The sequence below is a fragment of the Syngnathus floridae genome, chromosome 21 (assembly GCF_059516105.1).
Source record: "Syngnathus floridae isolate MCC-2025c chromosome 21, RoL_Sflo_1.0, whole genome shotgun sequence".
In the NCBI taxonomy this organism is placed as follows: domain Eukaryota; kingdom Metazoa; phylum Chordata; class Actinopteri; order Syngnathiformes; family Syngnathidae; genus Syngnathus; species Syngnathus floridae.
Window position 1 is genome coordinate 9,289,434 of NC_142433.1, and position 13,842 is coordinate 9,303,275.

At 48.2% G+C, this 13,842-nt stretch overlaps 1 protein-coding gene and 1 long non-coding RNA gene across 2 annotated transcripts; both read right to left on the reverse strand.

Annotated features, from left to right (window-relative positions):
* Positions 1–886: 886 nt before the first annotated feature.
* LOC148380512 (uncharacterized) lies at positions 887–3,011 on the reverse strand. The gene is made up of 4 exons (XR_015855018.1): positions 2,552–3,011; positions 2,354–2,431; positions 2,026–2,277; positions 887–1,949 (listed from the first exon to the last, which is right to left on the reverse strand). It is a non-coding gene; the product is annotated as an uncharacterized LOC148380512 (long non-coding RNA).
* A 486-nt stretch (positions 3,012–3,497) lies between these two features.
* On the reverse strand, positions 3,498–6,070 carry LOC148380513 (uncharacterized). The gene has a single exon (XM_088365114.1). It carries the CDS (start codon positions 5,931–5,933, stop codon positions 3,501–3,503), a length of 2,433 nt encoding a protein of 810 aa, XP_088221240.1. The 5' UTR covers positions 5,934–6,070; the 3' UTR covers positions 3,498–3,500.
* Between the last annotated feature and the right edge of the window lie 7,772 nt (positions 6,071–13,842).

Here is a 13,842-nt window from a genome sequence, read left to right on the forward strand (position 1 = left end):
AATAAGGCGTCATCTTGATTTATGATCTCATCACACACTGCGCATTTTTTAACGGGGCAGCGATGTTTAGCACCGGTACCATCAGCTTTCACATAATACTGGAGACCACATTCCAAGCATTTTTTGTATGAAGCGCAGTTGCTCGCACGATTCATTGATCGGGACTCTTTATGTTTGATAAGGCATTCCTCATTACGACAAGATTTGTTACAGTCGGGGCAGATGATAGGTTTAAACCATCGCTGTTTACAGCATGGATCAAGACAAACGCCACAGTGTCCTGCACAATGGTGCTGTTGCCAATTGGCATGCCCTTTGTAACAATACCTGCAGAAGAATGGGTGGCCCACAAAGGCCTCAATAGCTTTCACGCCGTAATAGTGGCCCTCGAGGTTTAAGACAAATAGAGTGTCGTTATCTGTTTTGGGGTAACGCGTGTCGAAAAAGGTCATGGGGCGGCAGTCCTCTTTTCGATACATTACAGTTATTTTCCGTTTGAGGACTTTCTCAAATTTATGGACATCGCCCAGACTCACAGGTGTTTGACAATCCAATCCTACGCTCTCCTGTAAGAGCCGTGCGTGTCTCGTGGCTTGTTTTGTTGTCAGTGTGTCATTTAGCAGATAGGTTAGCGAGAGAGCGAAACACAAATTATTGTCTTTATTACGAGGTATGTGTAGGTGTCGTTTTTTCAACCTCAAAATCTCTCTGTTGGTAGTGTTCAGCAGCCTTCGACGCATTCCACCACCACCACGCAATGGAGTGACTATTTGTACAATGAGCTCTAAGCTCTCATCAGCCAGAAGCTCTGTATTTGACTGGGCTAAACGTTCAAGCAGGTTTGATACATTATCTCTGATAGAGTTTATATCAATAGTTTGCGGGGAGATGTGAGCTCTATCGTTACCAGCCGCGAGCTCTATCTGAATTACATCACCTGTTTGCGCCCTGCTAGCTACCTCTTGCAAGACATCATCTATTCTGTCTTCAATCTGGAGGTAGAAGGTTGCAAAATCATTAATGTTCTGTTGCGATGGTATATTTAGCCGTCGTCTCACCTCTACATTGTTGAAATGCGGCCTGTTGATTACAACCGAACCGCCGCGTTGGTCAGCTAATACAGAACCGTTGTTAGATTGTTGGGGCGTGTGTTGAAACGGTGATGTGTTGTCATCAACAATGTCTATTTCATGATCAGTTATAACAGCACAGTTGTTAGGCTGAAATATCGGCCGAACGGCGTCAATAGCAGCCGGTGGTGATGAATCGCGAGAGTTAGTGGTCAACGGGTCAACCATAGGCTGTGTATTTAGATTTTGGATGATGTTTAGCAACTGGATAGGAATGTCAGGACTGATACGCCCGTCGCTGTCATTAGCATGGTTGTTTAATTCTGCTATCATGTTTAGCAATTGTGACGGGATTTGTGTAGGACTCTGTCCACCTTCATTCGGGCTTCGGTTGTTCAATTCATCTATGACAGTCTGTAAATGAGTGAGAATAACAGGACTGTCTGGTCTCTCCCCCTCTGACAAAGCAACGGTCACATTGTTGAGCAAATCTGTTATTCGACTCGTACACACATTGTTAACGTTTGATAAATCTAGCTCTGGTGTGTCACTTCTTTGGCTTCCCCCGTTAAATGATGGCAAATCTATTTCAGAAATGTTTGCTAAGAAATCCGACTCCGTCGACGTAAGGTTTGAATGATCCATTATATTTTCTTTTACAAAACACAGCAGAAACAACACAAACCTATTTTGATTCGGCTAAATCTGTAAGAGCACGTATAATCTTAAAACACTCTTGTAACCGTCTTTTGTAGATACAGTTACCCCGACACCTTAGAGGCACCCTGCTGTTTGAGTGGTGGGTGTTGTAGAAGGGGTGCCCCCTCCTCTTCCTCCTCCACTTCCTCTCTCTCTGTGGCTCGGTGTCACGATGTTCACCTGTAAGTTAATCCTTTATAATACCGAAAATAGCAAGTATGATAGCACATAAAGAGAGAAAAAATATAAGGAATACCTCCAACTTTGTTTGTCGACTCTTGATGATGATGGTTTAAAGCTTCGTAAGTAGATAGAGCCTCAAGTAGTTCAGAATCCGTCGCTGCCTCCTGTCGGTTGGTGTGGGGTGCAGTCGGATTGGTTTCAACAGTAACACGTGACTCTGATACAGCTGGTCGCTCTGACTCTGTCGTTTCCACTGCTCCAATATGGCGGTCGAAAGCAGCTTGTGTCGGCCGAACGCTTTTTCTAGTGGCAGCGGCCACGAGATCTGATACAGACATAAAAAATAAAATCAGTAACTAATACCCTCTATAAGAACTATCTTAGATGCGCTATTGACTCACCGTAGTCTGATTGTGTTAGGTAAACGTCGCTAAAATCGTCGTCAAAAGATGCGTGGATATCGGCAAAAACGATGTTGTCTGCAAATATTATATAAACAACACATCTTGTTTTATAAAAATAACTTATTATCATTATTTATTATTATTATTTGTTATTATTATTGTCATTATTGTGAGAAATGTAGTAAAATGACTTACCTTTAACCATTCTCGAAAACAACTTTTTGACACGCTTCGATTCTGTTCGTCAGAGTGATGGCTTGCCTTGCCTTGCCTTGCCTTGTCTTCTCCAAAATGATGCTCGTCCGTACCAAACTTTTAAATTCGGCGGGGATAAGACCACGCCTATGAGCTCACGTGTCGCGGTAAATCGGATAACTTTGGTCGTATGTTGATGACGCATCAAAGAGGTCTTTCTCATATCCTTGGCCCCAGTAATACCGACTCCGCTATTGTTTGTCAAATTACATTAGAGATAACTTGTGACTTGTAACAGTGTGATTTTCTCAACAAAAGCCCTTTGATCCTCTAAACCAATGTTTACCAAATTACATGCGTCTCTCGCTTTCAGATAACTTTGGCTGAACTATTGTTTCTCAAATTATATGCGACTCTCTTCCAGCCAACTTTGACACCTATAATGTTGCCTCCTGTCACAAACCCCCCACCCTATCACAAACACCCCCCTCCCCTTCGCCTTCTCAACAAAAGGGTCCCCTTCAATCTCACACGCACGCGCCGTAAGCGCAAGTAGCTCAGAGGGCCACAAACACCCCCCTCCCCTTCGCCTTCTCAACAAAAGGGTCCCCTTCAATCTCACACGCACGCGCCGTAAGCGCAAGTAGCTCAGAGGGCTGTTAGCAAAGCTAGCACAGGTGCTCCACATGTCTTGATTCATAAAAATACATGCCCATACATATCCACATCTTAAAAATGGCGCCAGCAAACCAAAATGGCGACAGTCAAAGATGGCGCCGTCACGACTGGCGCCATCTTGATGCCACCAACCCGCTAATGAATTTATGACCCCCAATAAAATAGGTCATAAATCAACATCAATAGATCATAAAATTTTATGACTTCCTAACTCATTTGCATATGAATAGACATCAAAGCTTGCCGTCTTCTATTACTCTCTCCCGTTACCCTAGCAAACAGCCACCAGCGCGGTGTCGATCCTTCCTTCCCCCTGCGGCTCATGTTGAGTCAACAGGGTATATTGCCCCATCGGTGGCAACGGGCCAACGGTTTTCTCGATCAACCGGACAGTGAGTGATCTAATACATGGAATACAACAACAACCGCATAACATCATAATTGTAGTGAAAATAGCCACAGCAACAAGCACAGACATGATGAGCCCTTTCCAGTTTCCAAACGCTTTCATCCAATCAGACCAAATATCGGTGTGTACACCTGAATGATCTTTCATCTTTTTGTTCAGTGTCCTTAGTCCTTCCAACGCCCTGGTCAGTCGGCCCCCTGGTGCCGTGTTGTTTGGGATAAAAGTACAACATGCATCACCAAACATTCCACATACACCATGTTCCTTAGCCAATAGCATGTCCAACGCAATTCTATTTTGGAACGCCATTAACGACGTTGCAGCCAATTGTTCATGAACTGCGGCGAATGATTCAGCTGTATAATTACCCAGTCGTTGGACATTGTAATGAACGTAATTAATACGGTCTACATTTTTATTGGGGGTGATCCATAGGAAGATACTTTCGAATCCCGAGGCCACTTGATTAGCGAGTTTATACTCATCTGGTACACCCCGGGGCACTCCTATAGCGTCAATATATGTTGGATCGTCGTCGTTCAACCACGGGGGCAAAACGTCTCTTTTGGCTCGCTTCAGGAGCTCCGCCAGTGGGAACTCCAGGTCCCAATTGAGATTCTGTATTTCAATGGGGACAACCACCACAGGCATTATCAAAGACACGAGGGCACAGATACCTGATGCGTTCTTCGGCAAGCGATCATATAATTTGTCATCACCACACCACAACCAGATGTCTGCACGAGAGAGAGGAGAGGTTACATTCAGTGACAAATTGACTTTGCACCATGTGGGATCTATTGTCCCAATACTCATGCCGGTTCCGTTTAACTTTAAACATGTCATATTTTGTTGAGTCACATGGTTGTCAAAAATGGGCTTTCTTTTTTCCAAGCCTACGACTGGGAAAATATCCTCATAAATCAAACAATTACCACTAGTACTGGGCTGGGTCAACACCTGTAAGATACAAGATGATTCTACTGCCGCTGGTACAATTTTCAACACTACTCTTGCCTTAAGACAGACCACACAATCTTCACCAGTAGTATTAGCAGCTTGTTCTGCCATCAAAAGCCAATTATTATTTATAGCAGTGACTCCCGTGGTGATCCTAAACCAATCATCTACGCTCCTGACTGCTTTTGCGAGGATTCGAGGGTTTGTCGAGGGACTCAAGGATATTTCTTGTTCGGCATCCTCACCTTGACATAGGAACACCTGCCAATACGGGTATCCATACATATATATGTTTAACTGGAAACCCCAGCATCCAATTGTGCGGCTTCCCAAATGTAAATCGTGCGAAGTATTAACCCACAAGGTGATGCCTGTCTGTGTTTTGTCCCCTTTTATCATTTGCTGATGTTGTTTCGCTTGAACACTAGTCCCCCATGATTTATACCAATCTTTGGTGTCCCATACCAAATTTTTCCAACCCCTGTTTACCAACTCATTGGTCAAATACCAATCATAATCCCGATAATCTTGTCCTCTAATCTGCCCGTTTACCAAACTATCAAACGGTATGGTAATTTGTACTGTCACATTTTTAGGGATGCAAACCTGGATCCCCCATTTGAATGATTGAACCGGTTCGCAGAGCCCGCGGTGTGTCTGAGTGACCCCAGTCACCACTTGTCTTTTGGACCGGATGTTTAAATGGTACTCAGACACATTGTAATATGCTGTGGGGCACCCTGTTCCATTACAGTACCACAATGGTTCCTTGATTGGGGCGGGGTTTTTCAATTTATCGTTCAACCTCCCTTTACTTACCTCCACCGCCATCTGCGTCATCTGAGTGGATAATTGTATGCCATGACTCTCCAATGCCCTCTCAACCGAGAACAAACCAAACTCATTCTCTGAGCATTGAGAATAAAACAACCACATTTCTCCATATGTTAACTTCTTTTGTCCATGACACGAAGCAACAACAAACTGTCCATCTTCTTTACATTGGTAAATACATGTCCCTTCTCTATCGGGTGGGGCTAAATCCAATACTTTCTTTACTTGTTGAATTTGGTTGCTCCACACCCTTCTCTGGTACTTTTCCAATTTGTCATGTAAGGTTTGGTTGGTCTCTGTCCAATTAGACAACGTGACATACGTTTGCCAATTTTTGCTGTCACATCTCTGTCTCAAACCTTCCTGTTCCTCTCGTGAGAGCTCTTCTGTTGTGTTCACCTCAGCTTCATAGACTACTTTTCCTCTGCATCGGTATTGTCTGTTGGTGGGTGAATTTTGAATTTGGGACGTTTTCTGCTGGATGGTCTCATCAATTGTCATCAATGCCCACACAAAAAGACAACTCACACATAGCACTCCTACTAAAAATAATTCTGAAAATTCCCAAAAACCTTTCCTTTTCCGTATTGTTCCTTCTGTCCCCCCCCTTTTGGCCGGGTCCGGGACACGGCCAAACAGGAATACCTTCATCCTGATGGAACAAACTCTGGGGCCGGACGGAGTTGTGAGTAGTGATACCACCGGCGTCCTTTGAAGTCGAGCTGGGCCGCGTGAGACGTCCTGGCCAAGACACGAAAGGGGCCCTTCCACCGGGGGTCCGTCCACTTTCTGGAGATGACTCGGACGTACACGTACGGCGTGAGCTGTTTCTCCGCCGACACGCCTTCCTCCGCCGCAGCCGCAGCGGATTTCTCTCCAATCTGTGCAGAAACACTGGACACCAAAGCAGACAAATAGGACCAGTATGCTGCATGAGACAAATTTGGTACCGTAACATCCTCTGGTGGGACGAGCGTCGTTGCTGGTCCCGGCATTAGACGACCCGTCATCAATTCAAACGGTGCGAATCCAGTGCGCCTGTTAACGGATTGCCGCACAGACAACAAGGCAAGCGGGAGCGCTTGGAGCCAATTCATTGTCGTTTGAGCCATAATTTTGGCTAATTTCTCCTTCAGTGTTCGATTCATACGTTCAACTCCGCCCTGACTCTGAGGATGGTAGACACAGCCGAATCGATGCTTCAACCCCAAAATTGATTCTACCTTGGCCAAGGCTTTGTTGTTAAAGTGTGTACCATTGTCAGAGCGGATCAGGGCCGGGAAACCATGCGTGGGGATGTAATGGGTGATCAAAGCCTTGATCACAGCAGTAGAATCTTCTTTTGAGCACGGATATGCCTCAGGCCAGCCTGAGTAAGCGTCAACCATCACAAGCAAAAAGCGTTTCCCATTCACTCTTTTACTCATGTCGGTAAAATCAATGATCACCTCTGCCCCCGGCCACGGGGCCGGCTGAAACAGGCCGGGCTTTGGCTTCAACGTAGGGCGTGCATTGAACGTCTGGCAGGACTCACAATCCGCAACGAAATTCCAGACCACGTCCGAGAGTCTGGGATGCCACCAACTCCGGAGATGGATCATCATGGCATGGTGGCCCACATGGGAAGGTGTGTGTGCTTGTGCCAGGACCTCTGCCATTAGCCTTCCTTCCGGAAGAGCAGGCTGGCCTTTGGGTCCTACCCACAAGCCATCTGATCGTTTGACAGCCTTTGCTGCCAGCCAGACTGATTTTTGTTGCGGGGACGCGGCATCCTGGGCGGCACACAGATCGGCATGTGAAAGCGACAGAGGCAAACAGGAGTCGGGGTGTTCCCCGTCCACAATCACTGGACCGTGGGACACCATCATGTCCGCTGCCCTGCCGTACCCGGCCGTCTGTTTGGCCAATTCATCAGCCGCTTGGTTTCCCCTGGCCACGAGGGTGTCAGCTTTAGAGTGACCAGGCACTTTGACAACGGCCACCTCGCTTGGGTATTTCAACGCCTCAAACAGCTGCAACATCAAGTCCTTGTGTGCAATCTCCGGGCCTCTGGCCGTTGTGAACCCGTTCTGTAGCCACCCTACCAGATCGATTAAGGCCGCCGACACCGCATAGGCAGAGTCAGAATAGATGGTCACGGCTTCCCCCTTACACTGCCGCAAGGCTAACACCAAGGCAAAGACTTCTGCCGCCTGGGCTGATGGGCGGGTGGTGAGCTTCATCACTTTAAGAGGCTGGAAGGAACCATCCCTCCACTCGACCGCAGCCGCGGCCGCATGGAGGGAGCCCTCTTTGTCTCTCCAACAGCAGCCATCAGTGAACACCACCCGACCGTGCCCGAGCGGAGTGGAATAGAGGTCAGGTCGGACTTTTGTCACTGTCTGGACCTTTAATGCACACTCATGTGGACCCACCAACAATTGATCCGCCATGTTCACTCCGGAATGGACATAGTTGACATTTGGAGCAGTCAATATTTTCAACAACCGTGTTTGTCGCAGCGGAGTCAACGTGAATGCCGCTGACGCGACAAATGAGGATACCGCATGATCAGTTAACACATAGATGGGATGTCCCATGACCGTGTGGGCTGTTTTGAGTAAGATCTTCGCCAGACCAGCAGCATATCTGGAACAGTCGGGTTGTCGTTGCTCAATGTTGTCCAAGGGGACGCTGCAATACATCAGCACTGCACGTCCATGCTGCATTTTCTGGTACAGAGCTCCATTCACAACTTTTCCTGAAACGGAGACATCTAAATGGAAGGGCAGGGTGTAATCAGGAGTGGTCAAAGCCGCAGCAGAGGCCAGCTCCTGCATCAGTGACACAAAGACTTCGGCAGCCTCCGGTGTCCAAACCAGGCAAGCCTTGAGATTCCTGGCCCCCTGTTCACGGATCAGGGCTCGGAGGACACCGGTTTTGTCGGCAAAGCAGGGTATGTAGTGTCTGCTATAGCCGCATAACCCCAAGAATGATAGCATCTCCTGGACAGTAGTGGGCCGTGGGTGACGGAGAATGGAGTTTCTATGCTCAGGCGACATGGCGAGGCCACTAGGGGTCAACACTCGACCTAGAAAAGTGACCTGTTGGCGACAGCATTGCAGTTTCTTCCTTGACACCTTGAACCCTTTCTCTCCTAACCACAACAGCACTTTCTTTGTTCCTGCAAGACACGCCTGCTCGTCTTTTGCTGCAATCAACAGATCATCAACATACTGCAACAACAAAGTGCCATCCGGCATTTGGCATGGTTCAAGGAGTTCCTTGAGGACCTGATTGAACAAACCTGGCGAGTTTTTGAATCCCTGCGGCATGCGAGTGTATTGCAGTTTCACTCCATTGTAGGTGAATGCGAACACGTGCCGCACTGAGGGGGAAAGCGGAAGGCAGAAGAAGGCATTGGCCAAATCAATCACTGTGAACCACTGGTAGGCAGGGTTCAATGACGCTAGGATCCGGTGCGGGTCCGGCACGGGAAGAACAGGAGTGATGGTGACATCATTTACTGCTCTCAGATCATGTGCCATGCGCCATGTTTTCCCATCTGCTTTCCGCACTGGCCTCAGCGGGGTATTCCATTCGGAACACGACACTTCCAACACTCCTGCGTCCCAGAGGCCACACAGAGTGTCTTCCATGCCTTGGTCCGCCTCTTTCGGCCAACGATATTGAGGCCGTTTGATAGGCTGCGTCTCATCCATTTGGAGATCAATAGGGGCCACCGAATGACAAAACCCGACATCAAATGGACCCTGGGACCACAGTGTGTCGGGCAAGGCCGCCAGCATTACTTCAGCGTCCTCATGATCAGTTAACTCCCTACCGTGTGTGCGGGACACCAACATCATTTCCAGCAATCCTGTGTCTACCATGGTTTGTTTAATTTGGTATGCATTCTGAGACTCAGACCAGTACAAATTAGGAATGTGAGTTTTCCGCCAATCGGTCTGTTGCAACAACTGCTTGACCATTGAGCCCAATTGTCTGGCCTCGTGTCCTGGGGCAAGAGCCAGCGAAATGTGTGGCACCCCTTTCCCTGTCATTTTGAACCACTGCATTTGTTCATATGTCAATTCAGTTGCCGCTGCGACTCCCTCTTTACCAATCAAAATGCATGATGAAGTTAAATCCCACATGTGCCCTTCAATTTCTTCAAACAAATCCCGATATACATCATCACTTTTTCGGTCATAATATAGAGTGCAATGCAAAGGATCAACAGGTGGGTGGTATGGCGCCAGTGAGCAGATCCAAGGCTTCCACAGTAGGTAGGTCGAGAACACACCGCCACCAGCAGGGGTCTCTGGCTCCAGCCTGGCCCAGTAGATGGTTGCAGTTTCTGCTTCTGCCGGTAGGGGCGCCATCAGCCACTGACCATGTTGTTGTAGCTGCTGTGAGCACTGGATGCTGATGCCATCTGGAAATTGAATAATCACTCCCTCTGGCCCACACAGAATTCTGGCTTGAACGGCTGACAGCAAGTCCCTTCCCATCAAATTGATCGGAGTGTCTGTGGAATGGATGTATTTGTGCCACAGTCTACACCCTGTCCGGGTGATCACAGTTTCAAGTGGTTTGGTGAAAGGCAGAGTACGTGGTTGTCCCGAGAAGCCGACTAAAGTCGTTGTTTTCTTTGACAGTGAGGATACAGGAAGGGCAGTGTTTATTGATGAATAAGTTGCTCCCGTGTCCACCAGCATCTTCACAGGTTTTCCTTCCACTGTCACATGAAGCATTGGCTCCGCCGGGCCACTGCTTTCCTGGCTCCCCGGGCAGCCCTATTCAAATTGTCCACACCAGAGATCATCATGTTGGTAGTACTGACCTCCGTGCGTTTGTGGCTGTTGCCAGGGCCGTCCACCGGATGGAGCTGTTCCTGCCTGTTGCATCGGCGCCCCGGGTTGGTATGGCGGGCCTCCGGCTGGGCGGGTGGCTCCGCGTGGTCGATACTGTGGACATTCTTTTGCCCAGTGATCGGTTTCGCCGCAGATGAAACATGCGTTTGTTGAATGGGGCTTGTATGTTGCCCTCCCCGGGTAAGCAGGTGCACTCCCTCCCCGGCCTCTGTATCCGCCCCGGAACTGGCCTCTTCCGCGCCCCACCACCTGAGGAGCCTGTGACATTTGCATTTCCTTTTTCTGTGATTTAGACTGTTTAGCTTCACCATGCATCTTTGCCAACTGTAATTTCAACAACTGTTTAGATAATGCGTCTGTCTCGTTTTCAACTTTAGCTTGTGACTCAGTGAACATTCTGCAGTGATGCAAAAGATGACGTTTAAATCGTTCTTCGGCACAAACCAGAATGTCAGGATCTGACATTAGCTGCTTCTTCACATCTGGTGGAAGTCCGTCCAGCAGCGCCGTTCGGAAGAGCACCTCTGCCTCGTGCGTGAGAGCCGGATGTCGACCTGTGGTTTCAATCCAACTCTCCACACATGTTACATAATGTTGTGCAGGTGACATTTTCACATCATAAGGAAACATAGTGGGGGCCAGATCGGTGGGTTGTGGGAAAGTCAATTTAATGTTTTCAAACAGGGGCGCTGCTACTTGTGGCAAGGGCACCTCCCTCCCCAGTCTCGCTGTGCCTGCTGCTTCCTCAATTGCCTGCAATTGCACTAGAGAGCATGCTCCTGCCAACATCTGGCGCATGTCACCGAGTGTACAGCTCTGCCCACTCATCAGAGCCAAAAATTTGTTCAGCCACACCTTGCCTCCTCTGTGAAGTGGGGGCATCTTTTCCATCATCGCGGTCACATCACGGAGCACCATGGGCTCGTAGTGCTGACCGCCCGATGTGGTCACCAGCGGACACATCAATTCATTTTTCTGCACCTCGGCCTGTGTCATCTGTCCCTGACCACTCCGCAAATTATATTTTCTCCGTGTCTCTCTCTCTCCCTGTCTGCACTTCTTTCTACTGTCCTGATTCGCGCACTCCAACATTTTTCTCTGTTGCATCACAACATCATCTTCTTCCTCACCCTCGCTGCTTTCCCACTGTGGACGCTCTTGCTGTCTTCGTGCGCTCTTCGCGTCTTCTCGTCTCCCTTTCTCCGTTGCCCATTTTAACATCTGCGTTTCCTGTCTACGCTGCTCATCGGCTTGATCAATTTTCTTTTTTAGCGCCTCATTCTCGGCCGTAAGTCTATGCCAGCTTTCTCCTTTCGTCACATTGGACGGTTGAGGGCTAGGACCGGGGGTGGAGGTGTCCACGCGGGATGTGTCCCCCTCCCGGGCACGTCGCCTCTCTTTATTTACTGCTTGTTCAATCAACTGTACAATACTCTGATCCGCCCTTTCGCCTTCGCCCTCGACATCCACTACCATCCTGCCACCCAGCGTCACCACCGGAGCCATTACTCCGGGGTCGCCGTACGGCGGCGGTCCAACATAGCTCCCTCCGAGGGTGGGGGCACTCGGGTGTGTCACATCATGCAAAGATGGATAAATGCCCTTGTATTCATTTCTTTCCTCGTCTATTTTCACCGCTTTCTCTACCTCCTCTGCTTTTCTCACATTAACAACACTTTCTACGGGCAGTTTCTTCTGAGTGGCAAAAATGGCTGTTGCAGCTGTCGCAAAATTGTGCAAGGAGCGTCGCTCTTCCTCATTCTCCCTAATGTGCTTCTCGAGCACCTTCCGCTTACGCCAGCCGGCGCCTTTTTTCTCGTCCTCTAAGGCGAGCTTTCTTTTCAGCACCCCAGTCTCTTTTTGCTGCAACTGCCGTGCCAGGCGTTCCATGTCCCAAGCTGTTGGGAAGCCCTTAAACAATTTGTCACCTTCCAATTTCGCGAAGACTTTTCGGTGTCTCATTCGCTCCTTCGCCACTCTCTTTCGGTCAATGCCACTCACAATTTGCGCTTCCACATCAGCATACATTCTTTCAATCTCACTCCACTCATTCCTCTCAGCACACACACTGCTCTCATCACACAAACTCCCCTCATCACACAAACTCCCCCCAATTTGGTTGTTCATTTTGGATATTTTAGTGGTCTGATCTCTCACAGGAGGAACTGTTACCACCGGATATTTTTTGAGGAGGCCTCACTTCCCCTCGGGGATCTCTTTATTAACCCCAGCTATCTGAATACGATCGTCACCGTACCCTTGTCCGCCACGACGAAGCACTAGGTCCCTGACCTATCCGTAGTACGCGTAAGTCCCTGACTTTACCGTACACGTTACACACGTAAGTTCCAAACTTATTCACCGTATGTATCTTCACTTCATGCACACCTTATTTGATCTGAACAACAGTCTCCTCTTAAATTTCCTCTTTCAATTTGCAGAATTTCGACTTATAGTAACAGGTATTCTGCTTACCTTATCAGTGGTGAGCTCAGGGTTGAGGAGACGTCGTACCAGCTCAACGTTGTGCGCTTATTTCCAACGGTTCGCCGACCGGGAGACAATGTCCCTGACACTGTCCGGTGTCCTGGATGAAGACCACGAGTTGTCAATTACCCTTCTCTTGACATCACGTCCGCGGTCACCAAGAAATTGTTAGGTTACGGATTCTAGTTATTGATCTGACTCCAAATTGCGATCAACACTTAACACATAAATTGCTATGTCCTAATCCACACACTGGCGCACCTAACAATTTTGCGAGTTCGTTCTGTCAAAGAGAAGACCAGTAGATCAATCAGACCAAATTTACCAATTATTTATTCCTGACAAAGCGCACTAATACAGGCCTGGGTCCCGGGTCCCTCACACTAAAACTCGTGCGTTTTTGTGACCACCAAAAGACGACACATTCTTCCGGGTTGCCCAGTTTTAAAGAAACACAATATGAATATTAAAGCATGCAAAATATTATGAGATGATTGGTGGATGGCCATCTCCTCCCCGTCCAGGTGTCGCTGAGGTCAGGCGGTTGGGTTTTCCCCTCGATGCCCAGACCCATAGATGTGCCGTTGTTCTCCTTTCTCACCGACCTTGAGATTATCTCGTCCGGTACTCCCTGTCTGGGCCTATACACAACACTTCCAAGAAAACAAGTTCATGCAGTTTGCCTGCACATTCCTCGGCCCCCACCAATCCACACGAGCACTTCAATACTAGATATTAATATGATTATAAGTTTAACACAACCTTAAAATATGTTTGCAAACTCCCAAAAGCACATTTCCCTTTACTGTGCGCACCCAACCAGAGCGACGGGAGGAGCACATTTCAGAAAAGTGCTCAGCTTGTCGAGAAAATGCGATTTAAGCAATAAAATTAAAAATGCACCTAAACCTAAACCAAACGTTGCAGGTGCTTATTTCTTCATGCGCAGTGGTCAACGCGGCACTCTCTAGCTGCCAGGAGCACTTTTTACTATGCGCGCCCAACCAGAGCGACGGGAGGAGCACATTTCAGAAAACGTGCTCAGCTCGTCAAGAAAATGCGATTTA